Source organism: Prinia subflava, chromosome 6 (assembly GCF_021018805.1).
Source record: "Prinia subflava isolate CZ2003 ecotype Zambia chromosome 6, Cam_Psub_1.2, whole genome shotgun sequence".
Lineage (NCBI taxonomy): Eukaryota > Metazoa > Chordata > Aves > Passeriformes > Cisticolidae > Prinia > Prinia subflava.
Genome location: NC_086252.1, coordinates 3,988,517 through 4,010,486, shown reverse-complemented (window position 1 = coordinate 4,010,486; position 21,970 = coordinate 3,988,517). Strand labels below are relative to the sequence as shown.

The 21,970-nt window shown below is 41.2% G+C and overlaps 1 protein-coding gene across 4 annotated transcripts in view; it reads right to left on the bottom strand.

The window, feature by feature from the left end:
- Nucleotides 1-314: 314 nt before the first annotated feature.
- Nucleotides 315-21,970, bottom strand: part of CALCRL (calcitonin receptor like receptor) — a 68,457-nt gene continuing 46,801 nt past the window's right edge. For all 4 annotated transcript variants that reach the window (XM_063399924.1, XM_063399926.1, XM_063399927.1 and 1 more), the window contains exons 8-13: nt 20,594-20,747; nt 19,179-19,239; nt 19,014-19,080; nt 10,834-11,052; nt 10,424-10,465; nt 315-4,396 (exon numbers count right to left, since the gene is read on the bottom strand). In XM_063399924.1, the coding sequence (XP_063255994.1) occupies nt 4,175-4,396; nt 10,424-10,465; nt 10,834-11,052; nt 19,014-19,080; nt 19,179-19,239; nt 20,594-20,747 (765 nt within the window). In that variant the 3' untranslated portion in view covers nt 315-4,174. The remainder of the gene's footprint in view (nt 4,397-10,423; nt 10,466-10,833; nt 11,053-19,013; nt 19,081-19,178; nt 19,240-20,593; nt 20,748-21,970) is intronic.

Genomic DNA, 21,970 nt, shown 5'->3' with positions numbered 1-21,970 from the left:
TTGGTCCTAGGAACTGAAGATCAAAAAACCCACCTGGAGTCACAGGCTCCTGCTTAGAAGTCAGGAGAGGCAGGAGAGTGTGCATTTTTGGATGGATATTAGCACAATTTCAATAGGGGTAACAGGCAGGCAGGAGTATTAACACCCAGTATTAAGATCCCCTGGTGTGGGTAAATATTGCTTGTTTTTTTTTTATTTGAGCTCAGGTTTGCTTATCTACCTCCACCCTGACTGATGGGATGAAGAAGAGAGATACACTTGATTTAGTCTCTACTCTGCTGTCAGTTCCTGATGAAACAGACATTTTGGCTTAATGTAAGTATTAATAACTTTTTTTATTAAAAGCTGGATTCAGAAGACAAGAAATAGGAATATGAAACTTCCAGGTAAATAATTTCATGTCCAGTCATCTTATATTATCTGTACAAACTTCCTCCAGAAATTCAGCACTCTAGTATTAAATATAAGTATTGAAAAACACTTAAAACCAGATTAATTGTTAGTAACTCTATGTAATTACTTTCTCCCTGGCTTAATATTTAACTAGCACAGAGTTAAGACATCTGTTAAAGCAAATTTACATCAGCTTTGTTATATTACAGCACAAGACAGATGAATACATGGAGTAATATTTTATTGATCAGAAGCAATACTTCTCTCAGCAATTAAAATGCATGATTCATATGAACATGGTGAAAATGAACAACTAAAAAAATAACTTCACATTTTTTCCATTTTGTTCTTAGTGTAAGCAATAAATACAATGCCGTAGCTTCTATTAATCTTATTTACATAGTACAATAAATGAATGTTGCCTGGTTTCCAGCCCAAATGTTTCTTGACATCAAAAGGAGTACATGTTGCAGCATTCCTACAGCCACATACTCCTGTAGATCACCACCACGAAAAACTGCATAACATAAATGCCAACATGAAATTGCCAACTGAGGGACCCTGCAATGCAGCCATTTCGTAACTGAAGACAGTAGCATTAAAAATAGATATTTTGTCTCACTGAATCATAACATGCTGGTGTTACAGATAACAAATATGACAGCTATTGCTGTAGCCCCTGTAGATTGATACAATAAATCCTGACTAAATTTAAAAAAAAAAAGAAAAAAAAAAAAAAAAGAAGAAGAAACAGCAAATAGTAGTAGGTAATAAACAAATAATAATCTGCATGTTCAAAGGAATCTCACAGCCCCACCAAAAGAGAGTTTACTTCCATCCCAGAGAATACAGCTATGGACTCCAATACTCTGTAAAGCAGAAGAGAGCCATGAGAAATCAGCATAAGGATTTGATTTTAACTTATGGTGACAGAAAAACATTTTGAGACACAAACCCTTCTCTTAGCTATCTAGAAATTGAAAAAAGGTGAGGTAGGAAGACAAAATAAGGAATTGGTATTTTCCAATGCAAATTAGAAAACAGATTATCTAAGCTCAGCAGGAGAGGGGAAATACAGCTCTGCTATACCATGTGGCCTTTCACAGCCAGAAAGGTTTTCTTGCACATCAAGCTGGATGTGGTTCTTTTCCAAAGTGAAGATGGGAGTTGTGTGCCTAGAAGGAAGCTGTGATTGTCCACCTAGAAGTAGGATAATTCTGTATAAAAACAAATTTCCCTCCCAATTTACCATGACAAGTTTCTCTAATAGAGGACAGAGAGCAATTAGAAATATGTATTAAATGACAAAATCTGTAGTCTGTTAAATTTGAACTACCTCTCTGAAAATGAAGTCCAGTTAAAATCTAATACTGTATGGCACTCTAAACCAACACCTATGTGTTAATTACAACAACCATCCACCAGGTACCATGAAATAATTGTCTGGTAACATGCCATAAATGGCTTCCAGCACATTAAAATGGACAGACACCTGTGTGGGCTTTGAGTCTCAGGGGTACCCGCAGATTCTGCAAAGGGAACTCAGAACAGATCTACACCAGCTGATGATCTGGTCCCACAAATGTAAAGCTGCTACACTGGAGCAGGGACAATCTTCATTAACTCATTAACTTCAGAACAGGTTTTAAGTAACACTGCAAAGATCAGCAAACAGAGCTGTAAGTAATCTCAATTTAAGAGACTGTGACATGTGATTGCCAGATCTCACAAGACAGTGCACTCTACACTACACAATCCAACAGACTCTTCAAATCACTCCCATCAACTGACCAGACGGCCCTGCAGAAGAGGAGAAATCTTTATTTGTGCGTCCTAGCTGAGATTCTATATTGTGAAACTAAATCATTAATAAAACACTTTCTATATTCAAACTCCAGACATAAGAACTGTAAAAAAAACTAAAGAAAGGTGCAAGTGGCATTAACTTGCCACATCCTCCTAATGTTTTCTAAGTACAAAGCATTTAACTCCTTATGAAGTCACAAAGTAATAAACACTGAAAATTATCTAGACACTGATGAAGCATAGAGAAAAGCTACTGATAAAAATGTTTAAATGTCAAAGTCAAGGTGTTTTGTATGCAATAATTTTGTATGCACAATTATTTCCACAATTATTGGAACTGTCTTCCAATTTTTTTGACTGGACTCCATGCACCAGAAATATGTTCATTAGCCAAACAATCTGTTACAGTTCCAGCATCTACTTTTTCTTCTGCCTAATTTTGGGTTTTCCCCACTTCAAGTAGACTTATCTGCAAATGAAATGTATAAAACTTTTTCTTACATTTTTAATTTTCAGTGAACTCACCTCGTTTCATGCCCTCATTCTTGAGCATTTTTGTCATTTCACGTAACAAAAGTACTATTTCTTTAAAACGTAGAGATTTAACAAAAATATAAATTTCTATAAAGACATTTTCTCAAGACCTTCCTGACAACCTCCGAGTTTTCAGTGAGATCTTTATGCACCAGAAGAACCAAAGAAACAACATATAAAGTGTTGTTCTTAATGAATTAATTGAGAGAGAGATTCGGAATCAACCAATCCAAAATAATATTGAAATTCTCAATCCATAAAGATTTGAACCTTTATAATACAAACTTTATACCAGATTTTCCAAATAATGAGAGTTACTAACATTAGTCTGCTTGATTAATCTGAGTCTCATATACTGGCTTTAAAGGTATCATGTGCACTGTGTTCAGTCTTGCACGCTCATCTCAGACAACAAAAACAGCCACAAAATTAACCAAATCTTTGCCCTGGAATAAGTTATCAAGCATACGGCGAGGGCAATATGTAAAAGTAAAATCAGAACAATGCTACAACAAATTCTGTACATGATCTTCTCCAGCTGAGTAAATTCCTTAAGCACACGGTGAAGTTCCCCCAGCTGCAGTCACTGTGAGTGTCTGGAGGGACTTACAGTGACTCAGGTCACTCCTTTGCTCTCTGGCAGTGAGGCCTCATCAGTCTTGTCTTTGTTAAACCCAGAAGAAACTTCCATACAATTCAGAAGGAGATACTTCTAAATATCCTGAAACAGCTTAAATAAAATTGCTCAAATCTTGGTGCAAGATATTGCATTGCAGTACAGAAGTACAGAAGATATTACACTGCAGTACATCAAGGCTCACACTGGAAGTGGTGTCTCTGTGCTTGGTGTACAACAGTGGGAAGAAAATAAACTGGCCAAACCAAAGCAAAACATCAATCTCTTTAACCAAAACAGCAGTATCTATCTTTGAGTCTGTTACCTCAGACTACCTGTCAGGCTTTTTTGATGGCCAAACAAGTGCTGGACCAAAAAAAGAACCTGGAAAACTTCTTGCTATTATTGCACCTACTTAAACCATTTTGCTTTGCTCTATTTTAGGTTGAATTAAGACAACAGAGTATGGTATTTACTCTAAGATTCTATAGGCAAATGAAGTGGCTTCAACACAGCACAGTCTTATACAAACTTCCAAGAAAATATGAAATCCTTCATTGATTCCCTTTGTACAAAAATTTGCCAACTTTGTCTACACAGTAGAAACTGAAGAGGCAAAGTTTGAATCCTTATATAAACGCACATACATATATAGATATATATGTACAGATGTCCATACTGTACAGATACACAGAAACACAGACATACCTATACCCGCGCGCGTGTACGATGAACACGTTGCCTTGGTTTGCGCCGTTGAGGAGGACACCACGTCCCCGGGCAGGTGAGATGCCTGGCCCGTGTCAGTGAGCGCCGCCGGGGCCCTCAGCCGTAGAGCTTGTCGGTCTTGAGCGCCACGCTGTCCATGTCGTGGTAGCCCTTGCCGTTGAGGTGCTCGCTGCCGCAGTCGTGGCCGTAGCCGTAGCCCTGCACGTCGCTGATGGTGGACACGGTGTAGGAGGCCGTGCGCATGGCGTCCGAGTGGCTGAAGCTGTGCTCAAACTGGATCTTGTACTGGTTCCAGTGCCTCCTCAGCACGGCCTGCACCTGTGCACACAAGCAAAGGGCTGTGAGCCACCGGGGCACGGCTCTGAGGTGCACGAGGGACAGGGGAACGGGACACAGCGAACGAGAGCTCAGCACTGCTGCACAAGGGCACCTACCCACGTGCCACTCAGCACCTGAGCCCTTCTGAATTATTCACCACTTAGGTACGCACTGGTTTTCAGCAAATTTGGTGTGAAGTAATGGCATTTGACAATAGTAGTGTACCAGCTGCTCAGAAAAAGCCCAGGTTACAGGAGGAATGGCAGCCACACAATTTTCTTTGTCCTCCTCTGTGAACTGCAGTCCAGTGCAGACAGATCAGAAGCAGACGTGAAAAAGGTAATATCTGTTCATCCTTATTTTCAAAAGGCCACATCCCCAGCACCTATAAATTCATTTACTCTCAATAAACCATAATTTACATTTGCTATGATTTTGGCACAAGTCAGTCTTTCCCAATTTCTGACCATACCTTAAGCAAATGACTAGAAGGACAAGTGAACTCCACATTTCTACCAGAGTTAAAAATAAAGCTGATAAAATAGCTGAAGGCCCCCTTGGTTTCCATGTCTCCACTGAAAGGATGTGGTGTTTGTCATGGCCTTCCTCCCCTCCAATATGGTTAAACACCTGTGGAGTGATGAAGTATCACATTCATGAAATTCACAGGGAATTAGTCTTTCAGGGAAGCTGCCAACTGGGAGTGCTAACAATGCTAATAGCTCCTGATGTTATTTTTCAAACATTTTTCTATGTTAAAAAACTGCCTACAGGTCATGAATATTTAATTTCCTTTTCAGCCCAACTTTGTACAGAAAGCAGTTCTAACTGCTAACCAGTGCACAGTGACTGCCCCGTTAATTGTTTATATTGTGGGTAAATATTTTTAGGATTTTCCATAAGTCGTCTTCTTGTGTTTGCTTTCCATTTCCCTCACACAATGGCTCCTTTTGTCTAATTTTACTCTGGCTTTAATCATGAAAAATAAAAATAAATACAAGAAAAGGGATGTAGTTTTTAGACTTCCTGCAGTCTGGTATCAGAAACCTCTGTTTAAAGGAGAACTTCATATTTCTCAAATCCTTTACAAGGAAATTTCAGAGAGAAAGGAAAGAAGTATCAACCAATTAACATAACAAATTTGCATTTTGGGGCAAAGGGAGTGCTCTCTTAGGGTTCATAAAAACTTTCTAATCTACTCTAAACATCTAAACACAGATCTTCAAACATGAGAAATCAACTATCTTAACACTTTTGAGTTTCAGATCTTATTGCTTTTCATATCAAAATCCTGAATTTCTTCAGAATCTAAAGGCAGAGTTCTTGTTTGAGCATGGGAAGTTTTTGATTAATTAATTAATACATGCATCACATAGAACCGTAGAATAGAGCCAATACAGAACCTTAAGTCTGCACAGGTTGAATTGATCTCCTGTGATCTATCATAAAGCCAAGACAAGAAGCATTTTCAAAATTCCAACTTTTCCAAGAGGGAAACGTGCAATTTAGTTTGGACTCAATCAATCTGTGTTCATCACTAAGCTATGTTCTATTCGTTCTCCTCTCACAGTCAGTTACTTCAATAACCTCAGAGTTTGAACATAGACACACATGCAAAAAATTACACATTGAGCAATTTTCACTTTAGACAAGACAGGCTGGAGGTGGGGAAAATGCCAGCAATTGGAACTAAATGGCTTAACAAGGTCAAAGAATTCTCTTGGCAGAGCAGGGAGATAAACTAGGCTTGCCAAATTACACACTCCAGTCCTCTCCCACACTTCTCCTGGTTCCTTCAGTAACAATTGCTCATCTTACTTTTGCTTAATAACATTTTTTAACCAGTCCTAAAGGATACCCAAAGGATTCCATAGCTCCTAAGAGCCACCAGCATCCCTGCAAGACAAACATCTTGGGGCTGCTGCCAGGGAAAAGCAGTCCTGCTCCATGCCAGGGACAGAGAGCTATAAACAGGATTTCCTGTAGGGACAAACAGCATTTCCTGCCTGCCTGCCCCAGCGCCCATCATGCTCTCTCCGTGCATTTCGAACTGAGCCCGGTATTCCTGGCACTCTTCCCAAAGCCCCTCCGTTACTGCTGGACCAGCCTGCACCTCTGTCCTGTGTGTGTGCCTGCTGTTCTTGGGGGTCTTGTATCCTTTCATCTATGGTGAATGTCTTTCAGTCTTTAACCTCCCAATCATTTATAAAGGAAGATGGGAAAATTCAATTACACTGTGTTTAACAATGTGTGTGTCTGCCCACAAGGTGAGAATGGAACTTTTACCACTTTCTCCTCAGCTTTGAGGTGTGGCACAGAACTGTCAATTCAGCTCAGGAGGGGCAGAACTTTGTAACTTTGTTACAAGAAAGGATATTAAGGAAAGCATTGAATGAAAAATATTGTCATAATATAACTGTGTTTCTCAGTCACTAACAGAGATGCTGGTTCCAGCTGGAAGAGTTTCTTTCTTTCTCACCTTATAACTTAATAATGGCTGGATTTGATGAGTTTGCATGAAGGACTCTTTCCAGTCAGCCCTTTAATACTGGTAGCTTGATGTTGAGTATCAGACAAATTAAACAGCTCAGCAGCCACCCAGGAGAAAAACAACCAAATCCAATCAAACCAAACCAAACCAAACCACAACACAGCCTCATCTGTCTCACCTATTGTACAACAGATGATATAACCTTGCAATCCTAAGACTATGATCTTCATGACAACATTTCTATGGAGCAATGAAATTAAAGGAAAAATGCAAACAAACCCCCCAAAGCCTTACACAGATCATGTAGATCATTATAGCACCTGTTATTAAAATTTCAACAGGAATCTGCTGATTTGTCAGAGATCTGGGACAAGCTTCTCCTCTGACCACAGCCTGTATGACCCCAAAAGCCATGCTAAGCTATCTGAAGCTGGAAAATATGATGTGTTGAGAGCTTCTTACCCTGTGGGCTGCTGGCCCATGAGCAGAATGTGAGTGTCCCTGGGGAAGCCCTGCCACAGCAGATCCAAGCTGCAGGGCTTGCACATCCACCCTGTCTGGAGGTTTGTGACCAACAGCTGCAGTGCCTGTAAGAACTGGATTTGACAGGCCATCCCTGGCTGCTCTGCTCAGTGAACTGGAGATGTTCCTTGGCTACAGTCAGCACCACATACCAACTATTTTTCTTACATTTCTTAATTTATCTTCACTGAAGTTCTATCCTAGCAGATCACTTTTGTTCACATTTTGGCCAGAAGTGTCTTGCTTGAACAGGATTTGGCTCTTGGTATTTGGTGCAGAATACACTAAAATGAATTAGCCTTTCCCAGTAACAGCTGGGAAAGGCTAAGACTTAGAGAGAAATCAGTGCTTTTTAGCTTTTTAAATTGCAAATACCCCACTGGAAATCTCTGCCCCACTGTCACTCCAAGTGTCAATTCCAATGTCAGCATCACCTTTGAAACACAGACCCACTGCAGCCAAGTGCTGCCAGCAGTGCCTGGTGCTGTGCCCTCTGTAACCCCTCAGGAAGTGTTGCTGTGAAGGGGATGAGCAGCAGCCCCTGTGCAGCCCAGCCAAGCTGCAGCTGCAGGTTTCAGGCCCTGCTGTGACTACAGGGGAGCAGATGAGTGCCTGCAGCCCCACTTGCCGGGGCCAGAACCTTTTAGGAGACAAAGGAAACACATTTTTTCTGTGCTGACATTTTTCCCTACCTACATTCTCCCCTTGGCTTTCCTTACTGATACAGTGATAAAGCACTAAGTCCCTTCTTGAAGAAAGGGTAATGAAAATCATTAGAAAAAAGCAAATAGTGGTCACTGAAGCACTGAACCCAAAAGTGGTTTAAAAAGCATAAATTTCCACTCTCTAGAGAGCAAATACAGACATGTATGTTTAACTAAGTCATGGTCTATGGTCTAAAGATTGAATTCCTAAATTAATAAATGTTAAAATACCTAAGTCTTCCTTTAAACATTATTCTGCCAGTAGATATTCAAGCAGTGATTCATCTATTAGCATTTGTAGGAGTTGTGGAAGAACTCATCTTTTACCACTGATGAGCCCATGGTGAATTTAAGGGATGAATCAGGTTTGGTTTTTCTTACTCAGCAGAAGATGATATGTTAAAAAATAGGAGTTTGTAATAATGAAATATTAACAGATACAGGAATAGAGTTCAAAATCAATCATAATTTAAAATTAAAAACAGCCTTGGAAGAGGCACAAGGATGAAGACAGAACTGAGCAGCAGACAATGTTGTTTGATAAAAACTGCAGAAATTTCAAGGTTTTCCACCCCTCCTCTCTAATTTTCCACTGGAGCAGAACAAATTGATTTTTCCGAATACCTGTTTTTAGAAGGCATTCGGAACTATACTATGGCATTCTGGAGGCATCCTGAGCTTTCAGCACTGCAGAAGGGAAAGAGTGTGTGAAATGTCAATGCAGAGCGAGGGTGAGTGATCAGATCCGACTCAGAACACTTAGGGATGTTCTTGCTTTGAAGCAAATGTATGAGCAGGGATTTGAACCTGCATCTACTCTAAAATCAGATCAAGGCCCCTGCCCCAGGCCCACTGAACTCAGAGAAAGCCTGTCTTCATCTTTTCTGGCTCCTCGGCAAAAAAATCAGTGAGACTCATGCATTTGGGTGGGGGGACACGCAACGAAAACACACAAATAAACCTGCAAAGCTCATGGTAGTTTGACTGCAATTCTGTCAGCTCTGGACTTGGGGAGAGAAGGAAGGGCAATCTACATGAATCAGTTCTAACATCAGTCAAATATTTACCTGTGAGTAAAAATTACTGCCCAACAACACTATAGAAACACACTGACACAATTTTAGAACATCTGATTAAAAAACCCTAAGGGTTCAGTCTTAGGAAAACATCTGGTAACTCCCACATTTCTACTTACAGCCTATACTGTAACCACACTAAATGTAGAACAAATGAGCGAACAGATGTGTAGGAATAAGCATAGCATTGTAATTGTTCCTCTGCCAAAAGTGTTGGCAAATTACCAGTTAGTTTTTTTGCTGGGGGTAGTTTGGATTATTTGTTTTGGGGTTGCTGGGATTTTTTTTTTTTTGCAAGTAAGAGCAACCTTAACAATTTTAGATATATATTTTTTTAGCCTTCCTACTACTTTGATCTCTGACACTCAGCCTCTGGAGGTGTACTCTCTGCAGCCAGGGCTAAGGGTTTCTACATGAAGTCACCCTGTGCACTCCAGGGACCTTGACCTATCCAAGATAACAGCAAAGCTTGTTAGCTTCAACAGGATCAATACCATCCTGTTACTGAAACCTGGCACGATCCTCCAATGTCAGAATAAGGTTTGTCCTTGGAATTGGCTGATCATGGTACCTTAAACATGCACTTCTAACCCCCACAAACTCCTGCCCTAAGTGCACCAAGCCATTAAAGTCTGACTGTCAGAATGGTGCTTTTCACTTGTGCTAAAAAAACACTTTTCCAAACCTCAGCCTAAAATTTTCCCAGACAGGGTCACAAAACAATCCCAGACTCATAGAAGGAGTTTGTTTGGAAGAGACCTTAGTGACCATGTGATTCCAGCCCCCTGCCCTGGGGTACAGCCATACCCCAGCCCAGCAACACGTGTGCAGTGTGCCCTGTTCCTGCCACAGAAGGACCAAGCAGTGACTCCAGGATAACATCCTGTACAGCTTCCAACACAGCCAAATAAACCTTCTGAGTGCTGAACTGCTTTTCAGTGTTATGATGTTTATATGGACTTTATAGCAAAGTGACAACTCTCTTCAATATCTTAATCACAACAAATGTGATTAAGCGTAGCACCCAAGAATCAGTCCTAACACACTTACTGGTGCCATGATGGATGGCATAGTCCTTTCCAAGCCCTGCTCTCGGCATCCTGATACTTTGTTTTCTTCTTTTAATTTAGATAAATTTAGACATAATTAAAAAAAAAAATCAACTCCTTAACTGCTGAAACAAAACATATAAAAAGAAAAATTATTATAGATATGGTAAAAGCTGTTACTCTACCTCGCCATTAAAGAAGCAGAAAATTGTAGCCACCAGTAGACCCTGTAAAACAAAAACAAAGATTGTGCTTTAATTCATATGCATATGGGCTATTTCAGGTGTGAGATAATTAAAGGTTTTTGATAAAATTCAGATATAGATAGCAGAGAAAATGCAGGACAAATCTAAACATGATCAATTATTTCTAAAAACAGATCACTAAAAATACGGGGCCAGCTTTCTGTCATGATGTTTCTTTCCTTTGAAAATTGGAAGGCAATAATTAAATGAGAAGTCAGCATATTGAGAAGTCAAAGCCTACTGGATGAAGATCTTTAAAAACTGAAATAACACAATCATTTCTCTTTTCTTGGCTTGCCATGCCAGGTGCTCTGAGCCCAGGTGAGCAAGGGCTGCGTGCTGCTCCCCACCTGGTAGTGCATGAGGATGTGCATGACGTAGTCGTACACCTCCTCCGCGATCCGGCCCTCGGGTCGCCACGGGAACAGCACAAACTCGATGCCGAGGAGCGGGACAAGAATCAGGGTGGCTCTCACTGCTTTCATGTACAGGTTGGACTCAGCCCTGTGCGTGTCTTTCAGCTTGGTTATGAGAACACGGACGATGTTCAGCAGGAAGAAAAGGTTCACCTGTCGGGAAAGAAAACGGAGGACGGAGTCTGAAATCCCACATGCTGATCTGTGAGAGTGGAAACCAGACAGCAGAAACTCACTCTGCTAGGCTAGCACTGTGATTGTACAAGAGATGTCAGATAAACAGCTCTGGAAACACCCTGAAGAACTGAGATGTGGCTCTAACTTCCAGTATCCACACCCATTCCTCGAACTCTCTGAGCAAGTGGTAACAACCCACACACCTTTCTCTCTGCTGTCAGTAACAGTGCATGGGTGAAGGACTGATTCTTTTCAGGCTGGTCAAGAGAGAGGATGATGCTTTTTGCTCCTTGTATTTATGCTTCTTCAAATAGCTACTTTTTATTTTTTCAACATAAATTCCATAAACTTATAGAGAAGAGAAAATCAGAATAATAAAAAAAGGCAAAATGCTGCTACGAGGAACTGTATATTTTGCTGGACAAACAGTGGATTTGGTATTCTCAATGGCTGGATCTTTTCTTCTTTCAGCAAAACTTCCAATGGGGCAAGCACTGAGATGATGTTCTATGTCATCCCCTTGCTTGTGACTGAACTTGTCTACAAGTTGTTCCAGACTGAATAATTACTGAACTTGTTTATTTCCACAGTTACTAAGGCTTTTTTTTTGTTAGAAATGAACTCTGTCCCTTCAGTCTGAGCAGAAAAAAAAATCCCAAACTGTCACTGTGAGCAAGCACAAAACTGATGCACACACACAGATATGTGCATGGATACACACACAGAGATGTGCATGGATACACACACAGAGATGTGCATGGATACACACACACAGATGTGCATGGATACACACACAGAGATGTGCATGGATACACACACAGAGATGTGCATGGATACACACACAGACGTGTGCATGGATACACACACAGAGGTGTGTGCATGGATACACACACAGAGATGTGCATGGATACACACACACAGAGATGTGTGCATGGATACACACACACACAGATGTGTGCATGGACACACACACAGACATGTGTGCATGGATACACACACACACAGATGTGTGCATGGATACACACACACACAGATGTGTGCATGGATACACACACACAGATATGTGCATAGATACACACACAGAGATGTGTGCATGGATACACACACAGAGATGTGCATGGATACACACACAGGGATGTGTGCATGGATACACACACAGATATGTGCATGGATACACACACAGAGATGTGCATGGATACACACACACAGGGATGTGTGCATGGATACACACACAGGGATGTGTGCATGGATACACACACAGGGATGTGTGCATGGATACACACACAGGGATGTGTGCATGGATACACACACAGGGATGTGTGCATGGATACACACACAGAGGTATCTGCATGGATACACACAGAGATGTGTGCATGGATACACACACAGAGGTATCTGCATGGATACACACACAGAGATGTGCATGGATACACACACACAGAGGTATGTGCATGGATACACACACACAGATGTGTGCATGGATACACACACAGAGATGTGTGCATGGATACACACAGAGATGTGTGCATGGATACACACACAGAGGTATCTGCATGGATACACACACAGACATGTGCATGGATACACACACACAGATGTGCATGGATACACACACACAGATATGTGCATGGATACACACACAGAGATGTGTGCATGGATACACACACAGAGATGTGTGCATGGATACACACACAGAGATGTGTGCATGGATACACACACAGAGATGTGCATGGATACACACACAGACATGTGCATGGATACACACACAGAGGTATGTGCATGGATACACACACACAGAGATGTGCATGGATACACACACACAGAGATGTGCATGGATACACACACACAGAGATGTGCATGGATACACACACACAGGGATGTGTGCATGGATACACACACAGAGATGTGTGCATGGATACACACACAGAGGTATGTGCATGGATACACACACAGAGATGTGTGCATGGATACACACACAGACATGTGCATGGATACACACACAGAGGTATGTGCATGGATACACACACACAGAGATGTGTGCATGGATACACACACAGACATGTGCATGGATACACACACAGAGGTATGTGCATGGATACACACACAGAGGTGTGTGCATGGATACACACACACAGATATGTGCATGGATACACACACAGAGATGTGTGCATGGATACACACAGAGATGTGTGCATGGATACACACACAGAGATGTGTGCATGGATACACACACACAGATATGTGCATGGATACACACACAGAGATGTGCATGGATACACACACAGACATGTGCATGGATACACACACAGAGGTATGTGCATGGATACACACACACAGAGATGTGCATGGATACACACACACAGAGATGTGCATGGATACACACACACAGGGATGTGTGCATGGATACACACACAGAGATGTGTGCATGGATACACACACAGAGGTATGTGCATGGATACACACACAGAGATGTGTGCATGGATACACACACAGACATGTGCATGGATACACACACAGAGGTATGTGCATGGATACACACACACAGAGATGTGTGCATGGATACACACACAGACATGTGCATGGATACACACACAGAGGTATGTGCATGGATACACACACAGAGATGTGTGCATGGATACACACACACAGAGATGTGTGCATGGATACACACACAGAGATGTGTGCATGGATACACACACAGAGGTATGTGCATGGATACACACACAGAGATGTGTGCATGGATACACACACAGAGATGTGCATGGATACACACACACAGAGATGTGTGCATGGATACACACACAGAGATGTGTGCATGGATACACACACAGAGGTATGTGCATGGATACACACACAGATATGTGCATGGATACACACACAGACATGTGCATGGATACACACACAGACATGTGCATGGATACACACACAGAGGTATGTGCATGGATACACACACACAGATGTGTGCATGGATACACACACAGATATGTGCATGGATACACACACAGAGGTATGTGCATGGATACACACACAGAGATGTGTGCATGGATACACACACACAGAGGTATGTGCATGGATACACACACACAGAGATGTGTGCATGGATACACACACAGATATGTGCATGGATACACACACAGAGGTATGTGCATGGATACACACACAGAGATGTGCATGGATACACACACACAGAGGTATGTGCATGGATACACGTGCATGGATACACACACACACATCCCCTAAGGATGAGTAACCAGTGCAACAGCAGCCTCAGGGATCCCACCCCACACACATTTCCTGTGCAGCCCCTGGGGGGAGCTGCAGGTAGATGAGACCCTGAGAGGTCAGCCAGGCCCTCCCCTTATCCAAGGCACAGAGACAGGACAGAGGTGCTCTGGGGAGCTGCTACGGAAGGGAGAGACACAGGCTCTGCTCCTGTCCCAGCTTCCAGAGGACTGTCTGCCCTTGCCAACAACTAGAGACAAAAGGGGGTGGGGGAAGAAGCTGGCAGACAGACAGACAACTCCCTTCTAACAGGCCTCAGAAGTCTTGGTCTAGGAGGAGGCTCTGTCTTGCTGTGGCACAAGTGCAAGCAGGGAAGGCATTTCAGACCATGGGTGTCACGCTGCACCCACAGCCCCGCAGAATTCTTGCTGTCAGTTCGGGCTTTCAGAACAATTAGCTGTGTGCTGTTATAGCTGCATGGCCCTTTACAGATATGGGATATTATTTATATTCTACTTACATGCTATTTAAACTATTCTAACAGGAAGTTGTTTTACATAGGAAACTACTGCATCAATTTCTCCTGGAAGCCTCCAGCTACCTTTAAGCTTTGTTTAAACAGCCAAGGTCTTCTGATTCTTTCTCAAGAGATTTATTTAGATTTTATGTAGCCCAAGATCCCTATCCAACTTCCTATAGTACGTGCAGACAATGAGTCTTTCCTCCATTTCTAAATTTAATCCTTCTCAAATCTACTTGTTCAACACTAACATGTCTCAAACACTGAGTTTTCTGCCCTCTCATGTTTTGGTAGTATGGCCAATTCCTATAACACTGTCCTTAAGTGCTAATTGAAGATGAAAGTTGCAGCAGCCAGGCATAAACAGCAGTATTCAATGAGCTGCTTCTTTTACAATATGCACAGAGTTTTTCCTATTTGCTTCACCCACCAAAACCAAAATACACAAAACTAAGCATGTGAAGAGCTTGCAAATAGCTAAAAGGGCAAATAGAAAACTGGAGGAGGGAAAGCAGAGGGCAGAGTTGAGTAGAACAGGATGAGTGTCAGTACAAGTATGCAGCACCAATTTTTGATGAATATCTCTTCTGTCAGAAAATAAGAGCGAGATCGGAAGGAACTGAATTTTTAATTAAAGTGACGAACACAAGTCCTGGTTTTAAGCAAGGTGCTGAGTAGATTTTTACATTTAAGCAAAAGTAGGGCAGTGGAACTCCTCACATGCACATTATCATCAAATTGACTTGGAAAAGCCCAAAGGAGCTCTGTTGTGCTATCTGCACAATGAACACAGAGTTTTCAGCCCCACAGTGACCTGAAAACTGAACAGGGCAACTGATCAAAAATAGAAACAAATGCAGAGAAGGCAATCCTAGACAAAAAAAAATGTGTTGGTGCCTGTACTGGAAACTCAGAGGCATTTAGGTTCTAGCTTGAGAGTGGCAGTGAACTGAAGCTGAGTTCCTAAGTCAATAGTGGCTGCAGTTTTTGAATGAAACTCTCCTCATGTCCCTGACATTTCCACTTTTTTCCATGCTGAGTTCACACTAAGTAGTACAGTAATCCTTGTATGTTTAAATTCTGTTTCAGTTCCTCCTTAGGACGATATAAACAGACCATTCTTACTCCAGGCACTCAGATATTCTTAGATATGAGTTGGTAGCCATTGCTTGGCTTTGAATGCAGTTGTGCAGCTCCAGATCTTTGCCTGCTTGGACACAACTGAGCATTCAACTTTTAAACTCCTAAGCCTGGCACCAAGTTCAGCTTAAAGTCATTAAAACACAAGGATATGAAAGACAAAGCAGGGAGCACCTGAACTTCCTTCTAGCATATCTTCACTCAGAACTTGCATCTGTAATGGTCTGTTAGACTGCAACACCAATACATAGAATTATTACAGGAGAAAGGAACAGCCCTGTAACAATATTTATATAAACAATGGCATTGCTAAATAATCCAGTGGCACCCAAACAAACAAAACCACGAGAGCACTGGCTCATCTGAAGTCTACAAGGAAATCACTACTGCTTTTACTAAAGTGCAAACCAATTCCTTTTCCCTTCCCCCCTCAATTTTGATCAATTATTTGTCTAGCATAAAAACTAACATCGCTGTCCACTGTCACATTCCTACTCTGTTTCTTTAATTGTGATTCTTAGGCCGACAGTTGTAATTTAATGGTCAATTGAAGACAATTCCAATCAAAGTGCAACCTATGTCTGCTCCTGTTTCTTTGGCAGAAGAACTGACCACAGTTATGTAACAACACAGACCATAAAAGCAGCGTTGTTTTTAACTTTATGTAATTGTAGGATTTTCAGTGATGTACAAGAGTTAAATTCCCATTGGTTTCTGCCAATTCTCCCTGGCACCCACTTGACGAGTCCCCTTCACATTCTTTGAGATATGCTCCTGCAAATAGAAACAGTGTCTTCCCCCTTGTTATCTAATTTGCAGTTTAATGTTGCTGCTTAAATGTCTACTAAAGCAGGTCATGCTTAGTAAAGTGTGGAAATTGTATCTGGCAAGCAAGCTGCTTAAGCAAATGAGGGTTCTGTTCACAAAGCCTAAACACATGCATTTGATCTAACATCTTTAGCCCTGCCTTGTCTTTTCTGAATTGAAAAAAATTTTTTTTTTTGCTTCCAGAAAGGAAGGCAACTCCTTTAAAGTACTTTCACATCACAGGCAAGATGTGCAGTTTAATCTGTTATTCCTGCATGATTTTCAAATAAATTTACTTACTGTACTGAGGCAAGAAAAATACAAGAGAAACATTTTCAGTTGGGTCATAAAAAATACAGGAATATCAAAGGTGAACAAAGTTGTAAATTGAAAAGAGGATGGACAAAGACTGCCCAGAACAACCCCACAGAGATGATTATTATGCCTCCAGTAAAATCAAAGGACATTCTGAATGTGGCCTTGAATAGAAACAAGACCTGATCATTTGGGACAGATCCAGTGCATTCGAATCCCACAGGAGTCTGGCCACTTGCAGTGTGACTTCGTGGGGGCCACTGCTTAGAAGGAAAAAAAATGAGCCTACATCCTAAAATGAAGTCACTTCATGGAAGAAAGTACAGCCTTACAGCTTTTACACAATTTTTATATTGCTATTTAAAGGAAATTCTAATTCAAATTATTGTTCAGCTTGAAAGAGCTTTACTTAAGTGACGTATCTGTGAAGAGGTATCAGAACAATGGAAGTAACAACCCACAAAAAAAACCCCCTATACTTTTCTGTGAAAACAGGGTTTTATCTTCTGTAAAGATAACAGGGTTTATCTCTGTGTAAAGCAGAGAGAATAAAAATTGAAAGGATTTAGAACTGGGTTTAAGTTTACAGAGTACTGCAGATCCCTACATGAACAGATACAGCAGACCTGACTAACAGGACAAGAGATTACCAGCAATAATTCACACCCCAGCAATAAACCCCACCCCATGGGCATTGCTCTGGCTGCCCACACAGAGGAGCTCAGGTGTGTCATGGTACCATTGCAGTCCTCAAAATTCACAAGTTCATGTCACTGTGAACGAAAAAGGGAGTCACAAGAATCCCAGGATTTATACAATGGTCTTCTGAAAGAATACTGTATGCATGGATGCCCTTCACAGGTATTTATTAACAAGATAACAGAAGTGGAAATTGTATGTCAGAAACTGAAATTATTTCCATAAAGTTACTTAAGGTTTTCATTCTTAATCAACTTCCTTTTGTGAACTGAAAAGCGGGGAGAAAAGCCAGCAGCCAGTTCACCCAGCCGTTCGCCAGATCAGATGGAGGTTTCTGTTACAATAAAACAAATGACTGTCATACACAGTCAGGGGCTAGTTACACATGGAATGCCTCTATGCTAATTATATTCATTATGTTGTTTAAGTACACCCCTATTTGTATTTAGCAACAATCTACTGACTGAATTTCATAGGGTAAACCCAGTCCTAGTGCAAAGGATGTACAAGATTGATTTTTATGCAGTAATGTCCTCAGTTACTCACCTAGAATTTCATTTATTAGTGAACACAGAATAGAGCTGGCATTAACTTGAGGTGTCAGACAGAATACTGTGCTCTGAGATTTCATGAGCACTCCAGAAACAGAGGAGCTGCAACACCCCAGTGGCCAAAGCAGCCAGTGCTAAATCAGTATCAGAACAGGGGCAGTGACCGGTACTGGCAGAACCATTTGCACTGGTTCTCTCACAAAGGGCCTGCTCTAGTTTCTCTCCATGCCATATTCCCAGCCACAGTGCTGGCATGCAGACCCCTCTCCCTGAATCTCACACTGTCTGGTGGCTGTTTGGCCACAGCACAGTGACACAATGAGGCTTCTGGCAGGGCCCACCTGGCAATTGGTCTGGGCATGAGAGGCATTGTCAGCTAAAGGAAGGATTTAGATTCCCCTCCAGTACTCCAGGTAAGGTTCAGTCTCCCTTGTCACCAGCATTCGAGTGGAATGACAGTCAGCACTGAAAGCCAGAGTTTGTCTAAGGACCAGAGGCACAGATCCTTAATAAGGCCAAGACTTCTTGTATCTGGTGTGTCTGAGGCACCTGCTGGGTTAAGCAGCAGACTCACAAGTGACAGTGACCTCTAAATGTTACATTAAGGCTCTTACCATTGTAAACCCACCAAGAGCAGCCAGAAATTAAACAAGAAAACAAAACATTATTTGAAGAAATCTTACCAAGAGAGCAGCACAAATAGGGCCATGGATGATGTAAAGCAGATGAGTATCAGAGCTGATCCAACAGCTACAGAAAACAAACAGGAAAAGAAAAAAAAAGCATTTATTAGCTTTATTTTTTATCTTAAAGAAAAGATAAAAGTTTTGCAAGCTCAAGCTACTTACTTGTCATTATAATATAAACTTCTTGCAACGGCATGTATGCAGGCAGGGATCAGTGGAAAACCTGTGGAGAAAAAACAAGTATTTTTATATATTTATATATTATATAAATATTATATATTTATAAATATTCTATATATTTATACAATATTTTATATAATTATATTTTACTATCATTAGTAAAACCTAATTAATAACTAAGTATTTACTATAGTATATAGTATTTACTATTGTATATTTACTAAGTATATACTAATAACTAAACTTGCATATTTTGTAGGATTCTTCTGTATTTTCACCTCACCCAAACTATATACCTATAGAGAAAATAAACTAAAACAGACCAATTTAAAGTTTCTTTTCTTAGATTTCTGTCTGAGGGCTGTGTGAAACCCTATTCCCACTGACTTGCCAAGAAATCCACTTTCCAATACACAGGAAAGGCAAATCAACTTTTCACTTTTTAGAACACAAGTGATCTTTATAACACACATGCTTTTCAGGCTGCAATCTGCAGTAACACCAAATAGGAAGATAATATTAAAATGGTGATTGCATAGCTGAGCACAGCTTTGTTAAAGCTCTATGACCAGGGGTGAGCATGTTCTCACTGGTATGAGTACAAAGTATCAATACCTTGCCGTTTTAGAAAGCAGCTTTGAAATTAGACTCAGAAAACCAAGCCAAATGAAAAAAAATAAAAAAGAAAAAGGAAATTAGTCATCTGGGGCCCTTGATACTTTGGTGGCACCTGATCTTCAGGAGCTGCTGAGCACCTGTGACCTTCCAGCCACGCCTCAGCTGTGCCTGCAGTGGGACAGTGACCCAGTACCAACACACTGGAGCTGAGTGTGCCAATACAGGGAGGCTGCCAGAGCCCTCACTTTCACTTTGGGAATAAGCCCTTGTGCATTATCTGAAGAGAGCAGGCTTGCCTTGTTAGTTTTGATACCGATACTACTTGAGACCTTCAGTTACAGCTGTTCTGTGTTTGCCTAGTGAACAATACAGGTCAAATGGAACTGCTGGAAAAATAAATCCTCGGCCATCTCTAACTCAGTTCTGACCCTCCGGGGGTGGCGAGACTTCTCTGAAAACAAACTTCATTCCTGAATAAACATCTTCAAGGTGTGGAACAATGAATAATTACTTCTTAAGGTCTTTTTTATAATAGGAGACTATTCTCTCTATACACAGGAGGAGTCACTTCCTGACTCCAGAAATGCATAATCTCTCTTTCGGCAGAGGTACACACAACTTCCTACATGAATCTTTCTAAGCTTGTTAAAACACTACAGACAAAAAGTTGGGGTGTGCCATCATGACTCAAAGCTACAGCTCAGAGAGGCAAAGGTAGAGATGTCTGAAGGAGGAAGAGGCTGCACTGAACAGAAAATACACGAGGTGAAATCACATACCCCAGCCAAGAAGGTAATACCACATCAAGTGCTGCTTCTCAGCAAAAACAGCCACCACAATCAGGGTGTGCAGGTAAATGCCTTCACACAGCATCCAAAAGTAGTTGCAACCCATCAGGTACAAGTAGATGAACTGTGACACTTTGCAGCTAACCTGCAGGGAAAAAAAAAAAAAAAAAGAGTAAAATTTAAAATTTTAATCTGCAGAAACCTCAGAGCGTTTTTTTGGAAAGTGGAAAAAAATACCACTCAAGGTAATGTTTATTCTGTTTTCCACTAGAATTACACATGTATTTACTTTTAAAAATAGAATTTTTATGTCATTACAATCTCATACTTTATGGGGACATGAAACTGAAGGACTGAGTCTGGATTTTGATTATTCATACATGAGGACCCTGAGATCCTCAAGCGTGTTGTCTTATTGCAAACCTTGCCACATTTAACCATTCCAAATCCTTAAATCATCTGATAGTAACCCCACAAGAAATACACTCTGACGTTGGTAATCAACTCTCAGTTTTACCCACCACAACATATAACTACCCCAGAGAACAATTCATGTTTTCAAAATGGTTACAATACTTCCAGTCTTAACCTACTCAAAACTGCACCTAGGGACCGAGAGCTTGCAGTAGGTTTTGGAGGAGCCTGGCATTTATTTGTATTTAGCTTCATTCATAATATATCCTACAGTTCAAATGCTAGAATACAATTTACTGGGAAGTCTAAAATGTGAGGTTGTGAACAAGGAGCAACAGGTAACTTTGGTTTGGTCACGTTAAATCATTTTTTTCCCTCCTTCCAATATTGCTGCCTGTTTGAGTGCTCTATTTCTGCCACTTGGCTTAAAACAAAGCAAAACTCAATATTCTTTTACCATTATCTGCTACCTAATTCACTTGATGATGATTATTAGCAGCTCAGGTATGTTTTCCAGCACATTGATGACTGCTTCTACAGGAGAAAAGCAAATTATCTTTTTACTTGATTCAGCTTCTGGAGTTGTACCCTAACTTCCAGAAAATTAAGGTTTATCTTCCATGCCTAAATAACAATAAAGCCAGAACTAAGGATTTTTTTAATGTACTTCATCTTTAGACTCTTGTGCTGCAAAGAAAAAGAGTTCTCGTTTTAACTGAAGATGGCCAAGTTAAAGCCATAAGAAACTAGCAGACAGACCCAAAACACCTTGCGAAACCTTTTTTCCTGCCCTTCCTTTGTGAATTCAGCTGACACCATCTAGAAGAGGCTTTCCTGCAGTTGTTCCGGGGCAAAAGCCTCCCTGTGGAGCTGGGAAGGGGCGGTCAGCAAGCCCAGCCCCTCTGAGCACTTGCAGTGTCTCACAGCCTCGGCTGTGCCGTGTCCCGGCCCCGT